Here is a 12,039-nt window from a genome sequence, read left to right on the forward strand (position 1 = left end):
CTCATTTACTGAGGTTTTTATCCAGACAGGCTGAGACATTACGATCTCTGGAAGCTCAAAATCCCAGAGAGAGAGAGAGAGAGAGAGAGAGAGAGAGAGAGAGAGAGAGAATGTTAAGTGGGCAACCAGTGGCCCCCAGCCTTATTTTTTGTAGCCCCTTCCCAGCTCCTTGAAGCTTCCATCCCTTCATTCCAATTCGTTTCCTCATTTTCACTGGCTTTAAAAAATCAAGTAAAACTGCCTACTCATATTCTTCCTCACTAGAGTGAGATAGGTAAAAGTAAAGGGACCCCTGACCATTAGGTCCAGTCGTGACCGACTCTGGGGTTGTGGCGCTCATCTCGCATTATTAGCCGAGGGAGCCGGCGTATAGCTTCCAGGTCATGTGGCCAGCATGACAAAGCCGCTTCTGGCGAACCAGAGCAGCACACGGAAACGCTGTTTACCTTCCCGCTGTAGCGGTACCTAATCATCTACTTGCACTTTTACGTGCTTTCGAACTGCTAGGTTGGCAGGAGCTGGGACCGAGCAACGGGAGCTCACCCCGTTGCTGGGATTTGAACCACCAACCTTCTGATCAGCATGCCCTAGGCTCTGTGGTTTAACCCACAGCACCACCCGGGTGAGAATAGTCTTTTGCATGTATCCATATAAATTGCTGCATGCAAATATTATGCAGATTGGCAGCTGTTGCTTTTCCTCTTTTGTGGCCACCCTAGTATAGCCCAAAGTGGTACAGTCCATTTGGCCACTGCATGACTCGTCCACGAATGGATGGGCTCTTGGCCCAAGAGAGACCATGGAAAACTACAATGGGGGGGGGGGTCTCATTACAGCGGCCACTTGCCACATTGCCAACAGGGAGGAAAGCATAGCCGAAAAGGACACCGATTTTCATAACACTAATATATGCATATAGATGCAACTTTGGAAATTATTACTAAACTAAATAAAAAAATCCTTCCAGTAGCACCTTAGAGACCAACTAAGTTTGTCATAGGTACGAGCTTTCGTGTGCATGCACACTTATTGCATTACTAAACTAAGTAGAAATACACTACACTGCATCCCGAGTGGAAGACTGCAGCCAGGTGACCTCTGTGCTGTCCAGGGGCTAAGGCAGGGGTCAGCAAACTTTTTCAGCAGGGGGCTGGTCCACTATCCCTCAGACCTTGTGGGGGGCTAGACTATATTTTTTTGGGGGGGGGGATGAACAAATTCCTATGCCCTACAAATAACCCATAGATGTATTTTAAAGAAAAGCACACATTGTACTCATGTAAAAACACCAGGCAGGCCCCATAAAGAACCCAGAGATGCACATTCTACTCTGTAAAAACGTGCTGATTCCTGGACCGTCCGCGGGCCAGATTTAGAAGGCGATTGGGCCGAATCTGGCCCCCGGGCTTTGGTTTGCCTACCCATGGGCTAAGGTTTAATGGGCACTTTAAAGGGCCCTGATCTCCCTTGCTACAAGTTCTTTTTATCTTTAAACTGGACTTGGACCAAATAGAAATTCCACTGGACGGTTAGGGTCCTCTGCAAAGCAGGACACATGGGCGCAACCTTTTAAAAAGGCAATAAACTCCCAACCAAAGACAGTAATAACTGACTGAGCCATGATACCAACTTGCCCTGCCTGAGTCTTATCAAGCAAGAACAGGACAGTAGGCATTAGATGCTGTACAAGGGTGGGGGAGAGATTTGATTCTGTTTTTATTCATGTGCAACCTACCTATCCTGCACTCTCCAGAATAGTACATAAACTGAAACACAAATTATCCAAATCTTGCAATGCGGTTTTTCCATTCAAGTAATAAATGCATATGCGAGAGGAAAATGAGCATAAAATGTATATATGGGTGAAAACAATTTACAAAAATGTGTAACCATTTATATACAGCAAAGGGGACAAGATTGCTTTGCAAAAATGTGTTGATTAGGAGAAATCCACACCAATATGCTGCTGAACTTTCATGGAGACCTGCTTTTTTAAAACTAATATGGAAATATGGAACTTAAAATGGGAAAATTAGAAACTGAGAGTAACCGAAATTGACAAATTCACCTATTCTTAATGCTGCCTTAACCGATCTGATCCCTTCTCCAGTCAAGTCTGTCTCTCCTCCAGGGCCACCTGTGGATTAAGTATATCCGAAAAGGCCTGCAGCACCAGAAGGAAAGTCTATATAGGCCAACAATCTGTTTTTCCATAGGCACCAGCATTCCCTAGTTGCATCTGCACAGCAGCTGTTATTTAGAGGTAACACTGCCTTGGAGGGTTCACTTAGCTAACAGCAGCGGCTTCTCTGATGCTCTGTGAATTAGTCTAATTTTTTCTAGCCATGTATGCTAGATTGATTAGGGTTAGGGAACCCTGGGCATTTTAAAGAGCCCTTAATGGGGCATTTCTCAACCCAAACTCACCACAAAGGAAAAGCAGCAGAACATCTCTTCCCCACAACCCATCAGAAGAGTTTCATTTCAGTATTTGATTACAAAGCCTTGATCTCGCAGCACTGTCAGTCAGGTCTCAGCAGGGATGAGTGAAACTAAGGGGGGGGGAACCTTGCAGTTTGCTTCTAAAAAAAAAAAGGAAATGGAAACTGATTTCCATGATAGTCCTGATTGAAAATTCGTGTGACAATAGGCAGATGAAGCTAATGTCTGGAAAATATGGAGCTATCGCCGTACTAAGCTAACTGCAAGTGTGGAGTCCACACAATGGATAATGACTGGGCAACGGGATGAAATTGTTGTCATGTTACAGTAAAGGGGGTTGAGCAATCCTACAGTTGGAATAATTGTTGGGACGGAGATTCCCTGGTGGAGTAATCACCCCTTCCTAAACTCTGTTGACTTGCATGGGCCTCTTTGCACATGAGGTTCCAGGCTTCTTTCCATTCTGGTGGGGGAGCTAGATTTTCCAATTTCCATTTTTCTCATTCAGCTGCCTCCTCCTCCTCAATCTTCCCTTGACACTAATACAGGTGCGGGCAAACCTGTAGCTCTGCAGATCTTGTTGGGACTCCCATCAGCCTTGGTCTTCATTCCCAATGGCCAGGGATGATGGAAGTTGAAGTTCTGCAACATTTGGAGAGGGATGCATTAACCTGCTCTAAAGAGCTCCAGGGTCAGTGTGTTTTTCTAGGCTGTCTATGGGCACGTCGGGGGAATGAGGGTCAGTGGACCCTCTTTCCTTGGAGGTTTTTAAGCAGAGGTTGGATGGTCATGTATGATCTAGTTGAGATTCCTGCATTGCAAGAGGTTGGACTAGATGACTCTCAGGGTTCCTTCCAACTCTGCCATCCTACGATTCTAATTAGATTTTTAATTATGGCATTTATATCCCAACGTTCCTCCAAGGAACTTAAGGCAGTGTACATACCCTGTCCTCTTTTTATATTTATATTCTCTGAGAGAATTGGTGACTGGGTAAGCTCTCCCAGTGAGCTTTATGGTCGAGTGGGCATTTAAACCCAAATCTCCCAATTTCTAATTCAGTGTTGCTGGTGTTTCTAATCCATATAAAAAAACTGCAGATGGAAAGGGTTATTTTGCCTTTTCTTGGGTGTTGTCTGCTAGGACACATGTGCAGAATATCATGTTTTAAAAGGGGGGGGAGAGAAAATGTGCCTGTTGCTTCAGAACCGCTGTTTTTACCCAAGCGCAAGGCAAATCAATAGATCCATTGACTAAACCTCACATAATTTACTGAATAGAATTTATTTAGCTGGCTCGCAGTGCTAGTTTTCAAAGGGTGATGTCTGAGAAAGCCAGGAGCCAAAGATGGCAGGCAGCCTTACACTAGAAAATGTAACCGCGTGCTCAAAATAGGTGGTATATGTTTTTGTATGTGTTCCCTTTGGAAACTTTCTGTTTTCAGTAGTGAGGGGGTGTAGGGCATTATCAAAAGCAAGTCTATAAATATCTGTTATTGGATGACAAACGTTAATGCTAATAATTTTAGGCATCTGAACGAGGTGCTCCCCTGCCCCCACATAATGTGAAAGCAAAGGTCAATGATCCTGAAAATAACCGATTACGAATTATGCTGTTTTAAAAGAAGAAGAATGGGTAGGGTATAACCTTTGTGTTTGCAGACACAGATGCAATAAATGTTATCATGCTTCTGTTTCATGCCTGATTATCTCCATGACTGGAACTGCCAATTTCGCTTGCGCTCCTATTATGTGTTGTTGTTGGCTGTTTTTGTGAGAATTCTTCCATACGCCCTGCCAGAAGAAGTCTTGTACTTACTCTGGAAATAGCAGGCCTGTTCTTTGGAGCAATTATTTCAGAGCAGTTGGTGTCCTACAGTCCTCTCTCCTGCAAGGTTCAATTCATGCGCACAGGCTACAAAGGGTGTAGGAAATTGTCTCCCCTGGATGCTGTGGAAGATGGTCCTCACCCTTGGTGGGTGAGATGGAACAGAAAGTTCCATCGTAGATGGTCCATTCACAAAAAGAAAAAACTTGCACTCAAGAAGTGATATATGAAGAGGTTGCCCCACAGTTACTTTGTGGCTGAGAAGGAACAAGGGTTTTATGATTCCAGTTTCCGTTTTTCAAGCTCCTTGGGTGCATCTCTTCCAATTCTTCCCACCCTAGTCACTGGGAAGTTGAGCATGTTTCAGTTACGCTCTGCAAGAGAGTTCAGCGAGATTGGCGAAGGCTCCTGTCGGGTTGTCTTCAAGTGCCAGAACAAGTGCATGGGTCTTATTGTTGCGATCGAAATGTTTCTGGAACCTGAGGATGACCCTGTTGTTATTTTTTAAAGCACTTACAGAGATCTGAATATTATTGGATGTATGAAGTCCAGCAAGCTAGGACTGCCTACAATTTGTTTTTCCAAAAATCAAATCGTGTTTGTCTTTTTAACCAATCTAGTTGATTGACCCATTTTATCATAAAAAATAATAACTATCACTATGCTTCAATATAGGTTTACGTCACGAGCGGTGCACTTTGTGAATGTGTGAACGTTCTAAGTCATCCACGTAAGTTGTTTTCAACTGTTCTTGGTACTGTATTGCTATAAACTAGCCCTGACATCTTATGGTGAAGGGCAGTTAAGAAATGGAAAAACAGTCATCATCACCAATGTGGTACCTGCTGTATGTTATGGACTACATGACTAGGGCTGATGGGGGTTGGAGTCCAACTCTGTAGGGGACCAGCATACCTTTCCTGCACTACGTTGTATGGAGCAGAACTTAATTTAGTAGAGAGTCAGGGTGTCTTGCTCTCTATTGGTGAAGTGTTTGTTCAGAAACCGCCAGGGCCGGCCCACCCATGAGACATGAGGTGAGGTGACATCTTCAGTTGACAGGATCCAGAGGGGCAGCAGATCCTGATGTAGCTCTTAATTCCTCCTCCCTTGTTCCTAATGTAGATCGTCACTCACCCCTTCTTCTCTGCCAGGGAGTGTGGCACCATTTTGTGGTTTGCCTCAGGTGCCAAAATGTCCTGTGCCGGCCCTGGAAACCGCATTCAGGCAATGTGACAAAACGGCGCCTTCTGTCTAGGGAATTTGTAGCTATTTTTAGGCCACATCTGTGGGGCGTATTGCTCCAGCCCAAACATTTATTTCGCTTTAATTTATGCAATTTCCTGCTTAATTGCAGAAGCTGGCTCACGTTAGACCAACAAGTGTGTAAATATATGTAAAAGAATAAACTCGTATTTTCCTTCCAACCCTGTAAGAGCATGTTTACACATGGACCCAATATATCTCCACATATACAGTGGTACCTAGACTTACGAATTTAATGCGTTCCGAACGCACATTCGTAAGTCGAAAAAATTCGTAAGTCGAATCCCATAGGAATGCATTGGGAGAAAAAAACCGTAAGTCGAAGCAACCCTATCTAAAAATTCGTAAGTCAAAAAAATCCTATCTAAACCGCATCCAAGATGGCGGACGGAGCTCCGTTCGTAAGTCGAAACATTTGTAAGTTGAGTCATTCGTAAGTCGAGGTACTACTGTACTTGACTGCTGAATCAAGTATCTTTTATATCTGAATGATAACAACCTCTAAACAGTTTGCATGAAAATAGTATAAAACTTTTTTTATAAATACTTTTTTATAGCCAACAAACTATAATAACAAGTAGATGTAATTTTCTTGGGTTGTAGTCAACCTTTTACTCAGACTCACTGAAATTACTGCCAATGGCGTAACTTAATTAATTCCAGTGAGTCTGCTCCGAGTAAAATTTAGTTGAATGCAACCCAAGAAAATTATCAAAATATAGATAAAATCGACTTAGTTTAATAACAAGGTAAACATAAATAAAATAACATGTCTGGGTAGGTCTTGGCAAAACAAATAAGTTTTTGGTAGGTGCCAAAAAAAAAATTCACAGCAAAGGTTAATTCACAGCCTGAGGTTAACAGACAGATGCCTCACGAACGCAGGAAAAAACATTTTATGGCTGCCTGCGCAAATTAACTGGCATGTGTGTGATCTCTGCACCTTTTAAAAAATAAAAATGGAAACCCCTATTCATAGCAGATATCAGAGTGATTGACAAAGTTAAAACTATACAACAAATCCCATAGAGCCACTTCTCCCCACCTGTGCCCTTCGTGGGTGGTAGGGTGACAAATTATGCACTGTCAAAAAAGAGGAGCGATAGCGGACAGGGATTAGCACTGCAGAAATCCATAGGCTAATGTTTATGCCTGGATACATTCCCCCCCTCCAGAATGAATGATGTAATTTCCAATGGAAATGCATGACCGACGTTGGAGACTGCAGGAGCAAGCAAGCCACACTGACCCCTGCTCTGTGTCTCTGGTTGGTGTGAGACAGTACTGTAATGTGCAGGAAATGACAGTAGCCCCACGGCAGATCTCTCCCCCCCCCCCAGATTGCTTTGCATATTAGCTCACATTTAAATCATGACTAACTTAGGTCATTCCTAGGTTCTGATGAGAGTGAAACCCCTACGGATGTCTGCTCAGAAGACTCATCAAGTGCAATAGATCTTTCTTCCAGGTAAGTGTGCTATAGGACTGCATCAACCTGGAGCTATATCCAGAACAGTGGCATAGGGAAATGATTGAGCATGCGTCACTAAGATCATTATTTTCTTATTGTGTCCCGTTCTCTACTAGCTCATAGTTTTTGCACTGCCAAAGCTATATGGACTTTTAGAAAACGGATCTGATTAGTGGAAAATGTCAAGTGCCTTGTGAACGACTCAAGCGTGCACAATGGATTCTTCACGTAGCCCCTTTAATCCTAAACTTCCTCTATTAACACTTGAGGAAAGTTAAAGGTTTTCTCATGTGTTAAAAGAGGGGTTTTTTCCTACTAACTTCTAAACGTTCTTAGTATAAGGATGCCCAGTTCATTTTTCCTTCTGAGACTTTTTTTAAAGAAGAAGAAGAAGAAGAAGAAGAAAGGATTACTAGCACAGTTGGAAAGCAGATGTGCCTATATAGGGATCACATATGTGAATTCATTCAACATAGTTAAAACAGGCAGAGGAATCTATGACTTCTATAAGGAAACCCCAAACACGTTGGAAGGAAATGATCCACTAAGCACTGCGAAAGAAGAGAACTGAAAGCTGGGGATTGTGCACCATCTAAGCTCCTGCCACTGTGAGGGTCAAAATGGCTTAGTGTGTTCGACTAAGACTGGAAAGAACCAGGTTCAAATTCTTTTAGCCATTACATTCAGTGGCTAGTTGCCAACTCATCAACAACCTACATCACAGGGTGGTTGTGAGGAGGGGGGGTTGGGCTTCCTCAAGGAAAGGCAGTACAGTCGTACTTGGAAGTCAAACGGAATCCGTTCCGGAAGTCCATTCGACTTCCAAAATGTTCGGAAACCAAAGTGCGGCTTCCGATTGGCTGCAGGAAGCTCCTGCAGCCAATCGGAAGCCGCGGAAGCCCCGTCGGACATTCGGCTTCCAAAAAACATTCGCAAACCAGAACGTTCGGGAGACAAAACGTTCGACTTGCAAAGTGTTTTGGATCCAAGGTACGACTTTATATAAAAGTTCTAGATAATTGTTCCACACTACATGTGAGAGGCCTTTCTCAACAGTGGCCCCACAACTCTGGAACTCTCACTACAGGTAATAAATTTAAAATCACAACAACACCACTATTCAGTGGCCAGGTTGCTCACTGGGGCAAGGTGTGGTTTGAGCATATTACACCAATCCTGACCCAACTGCACCGGCTACCAATTAGGTTCCGAGCCCAATTCAAAGTGCTGCTGTTGTGTTTTTTACCTCTTTAACAGGTCTTTGGCCGATTGACAACCTATGCCCTTTTAAAATGTGTTGGGGAGAAGGGAATTTTGGGTGGTAGTTTTTATTATGTATTTTGTGATTTTTATCTTGTGAACGGCTCTGAGACCTGTGGGTACAGAGCAGTATACAATTTTAATAAATGTTACTACTGTACTACTACTATGGGACGTGGGTGGCGCTGTGGGTTAAACCACAGAGCCTAGGGCGTGCTGATCAGAAGGTCAGTGGTTCGAATCCCCGCAACGGCGTGAGCTCCCGTTGCTCGGTCCCAGCTCCTGCCAACCTAGCAGTTCGAAAGCACGTCAAAGTGCAAGTAGATAAATAGGTACCACTACAGCGGGAAGGTAAACGGCGTTTCCGTGTGTTGCTCTGGTTCGCCATGACCTGGAAGCTGTATGCCGGCTCCCTTGGCCAATAACGCGAGATGAGCATTGCAACCCCAGAGTCGGTCACGACTGGACCTAATGGTCAGGGGTCCCTTTACCTTTACTACTACTACTACTACTACTACTACAACTCTTGGTTCTGTAGTAAGATTGCAAAACGACCAGGCTATCCTGCGGCAACGGCCGCCATCCCTTGATCCCTGACTCCCCCACCCCCTGTGAAAACGGAATAAACATGAAAGTGCATTCGGGCTTTGCTAACGGTGTGGATTGTGGGCAGAGCAATGCATTCCGAGAGGCCAAGAGTAGTAACATGAACAGGGAAAACCACAAAGCGTTTGTTGCCTTTTCAATTACATTTATTAACCAATGTTAACACATTTAATGACTCTATATATTGCTAGTCAGAGCAGCTTACAAAATGCCAGAATGTATCATAGAACTGGACAGCCACAATGAGTAAATTACAATGTGTGCATAGTGGCTAAGCTCAACACTTTAATATAGCTTTATGATTTGCAGGGGGGGAATATATATATTTTTCTTAAATCAAGATTCCTAAAACAATTATATCCCCCCCCAAAAAAACTTATACAAAAACCAGGCCACAATTTTTTTTGTTCTTTTTTTGATTTTTTTAATATAAAAAAGGAAACACAGTTTTCACACTGTAGTAACTTGAAAATGTGCAACCGTGTCAACAGAGACAAAAAGGGAGGGGAAAAAAACCCAAAAAGAACACGAATTGTACTTTCATGCAGCTATCAGTTAAATATTACATATCTTGGAATGATTTTACACCAAAAGAAAAAAAAGGGGGGGGAGAAGAGTTTTCACACAAAAACTTGCTTTTTCTAGGGCTGGACCGAAGGTTATTCTGTGTGTGTGTTTTTCCCCCATGGAAAAATCGTAAAATAATCAAAGGGCGCTTCTGAGTTGCACTCAAAATAGTGGTGATACTTCCTTTATAGTTGCAACACAGAGCAACGAAAGCTCATTTTCTAAAGGATGTGAGGCCACTAAGATAAAGCTGGGTACAGGTGCTCACACAAACCTAGAGCAACCTTTTCTGAATGCAGAGGCCCTGATGCTTGTAAGATGTTCCTGGACCCCCACGATTTCCCCATTCATCTCGGCGAAGGAATCAGACCGACAAGCACTTCTCCTCTGCATTTATGTGAATGTACTTTGCCCACCAAGATGAATGAAGCAAGTTTTTTGGCCTGGAAAAGATCCTACATGCATATTTGCATGGGCAATTATCTCTGAATCAGGGGGAAAATACACCCATCTTACTACCATATCTGATTTCAGGGGTGGTAACAGCAACTTGGAAATCATCTGGTAGCATCTATTCCGTTCCCGTCACCGCTGCATCTCTTATGATTTTCAGTTGCAGTGAAGATCATAGGCGGCGTTGCATGAGCTTAAACTACCTACTGGCCCTGACAATACCCAGAGAAAACTAAGAGAGCTTTTCCCTCCCATTTCTTCCATTTCCATTGTGTTACCGCTTTCAATAAATATCCAAGAGCTAAATAAATATTTACAAATTATTTTTCTACCTTGAAGGGAGGGGAAAAGAGAATGCTACAGGTTTAATGGGCATTAGTTGAGTCTAAGACCACCTTTTTGAAAGAACCCCTAAAATGATAAGCTTTGGAAAAAAAGTTGGTTAAATAAACTTTACACCTATTATTAAAAATTGTCTCTGAACATGGATGCAATATGTGTGTGTGTGTGTGTGTGTACATGTACGTACACACACACACACACACACACACACACACACATACCTATACAAAAAACAAAATAAAAAGGAAGGAGGGAAATCAGTTTTCAACTATCGATCCATTCCTATTGGTAACGCTTCTTAATCCAGACATTCCGCAAAAGACAAACTTTTTACAAATCACAGCATCTTTTAATACAGGAAAAGTAACATGCATTATTCTTCATTCTAAGTATAGAGATGGCAATAACCAATTATTACAGACATAACTGCTTCTGTGAAACTTAAGTGCTTCCCCCATCCCCCCACTTTAATTAATTTACTGTTGAGTTAGTAATTGTAGATTAACGGGCAGTCAAATAACATTCCATATGGTGGAGAACTGTGCAGAATGGGGGGAGGGGGGTTGTAAGGGGACAAATTATTAAGCTAGTTTTCTACTTATGCTTCATCCTTTTAGCTCCATATGTGACTAATGATGTAAAACTGGGTGTCTTTTCCCCCATCATTTTTTTTTGGCTTCCTTTTCACAACCATTCATGTTGGAAGAAGGATGAAATGTGCAAAAATTTAAAATTTAAATATTATTTTTCTAAGATCCAGCTCAGCAAAAAGGCTACCCCAGTCCTCTGTGATTTTTTTAAGCAATAAGATCAAAGCTAGTATTTTTTTGTTATAAAAGCTATATATTGAAATAATAATAATAATAGTGAAACAAAACACAATGGGGGGGTGGGGGGTGGGAAACGTTTTAAGAAAAAACATGCAGGACTAGTACCTGCTGTGTCAACCCTGTTCCCAAAATTCAGTCATATACCCACTGGCACAAACCAACAGATAATGCCTTTAAACAGTAAATTAAGCTGAACAAAACCAGCTCGTGTGATTAACAGGCAAATGTTACATCAAGGTAGTATGCTTTTTCTTTCTTTCTAAGCAGTTTTAAATGTCTTACATTCAGATCTCTTTAAAATGTTCCTGTCATTTATATTTCTTCGTCTCTACGAAACCTAAAAACTTCGCTTTCATTTTTATTTTTTTTAAATTTGCTGAAAACCCAACAAATTGTCTAGGTTAACAATTACAAAAAAAAAGAAGAAGAAGTAGAAGAAGAAGCAGTGTGCTCCAAGGCTGGGATTCAAATTGCCTCACTGACAAAAGGAAAAGGGGGGGGGGAGAGGAAAAGAGGGGATTTTGAGAGGAGCGTTAAAACACAAGACTGAAAATTTTAACTGTGCAAAAAGTTCTTTACGAAAAAAGTGTTTTAAAGGCTGATGGGGGGGGGGGAATTAGAAGAGGGGAAACAAATTCTAACCAACAATTCTGACCCCTTGGAAACTAACATTAGAAATGAAACGAAACCCCAAAGCCTGCTGCGTCGGAGGATAGCACTGCACTCGCAGGGGAAGGGGGCTCTCATCTTTTCCTGCGGCAGGTGCGTTTGTGCTCAGCGTGCCAGTGTTCCTGCTGACACTTGATGGAGCAATAGGAAGTGTTCCAGCAGCAGTGATACATGGCCTCCTCTTCACAGTTGTAGCACTGAGGATGAGAAAGGAAAACAACAATGACAGTCAAGTGCAATTTAGGCGCACGGCCTCTCCTCGGTGCCTACTGCTCATCCTGCAGCTGCCTGTCGGTCTAGGACCCG

General features: G+C 42.6%; 1 protein-coding gene across 25 annotated transcripts in view; it reads right to left on the bottom strand.

Annotated features, from left to right (window-relative positions):
* Nucleotides 1–8,996: 8,996 nt before the first annotated feature.
* Nucleotides 8,997–12,039, bottom strand: part of ZMYND11 (zinc finger MYND-type containing 11) — a 98,887-nt gene continuing 95,844 nt past the window's right edge. For all 25 annotated transcript variants that reach the window (XM_088654288.1, XM_088654290.1, XM_088654286.1 and 22 more), the window contains one exon: nt 8,997–11,930. In XM_088654288.1, the coding sequence (XP_088510414.1) occupies nt 11,808–11,930 (123 nt within the window). In that variant the 3' untranslated portion in view covers nt 8,997–11,807. The remainder of the gene's footprint in view (nt 11,931–12,039) is intronic.

Source organism: Zootoca vivipara, chromosome 11 (assembly GCF_965207765.1).
Source record: "Zootoca vivipara chromosome 11, rZooViv2.hap1.1, whole genome shotgun sequence".
Taxonomy (NCBI): Eukaryota; Metazoa; Chordata; class Lepidosauria; order Squamata; family Lacertidae; genus Zootoca; species Zootoca vivipara.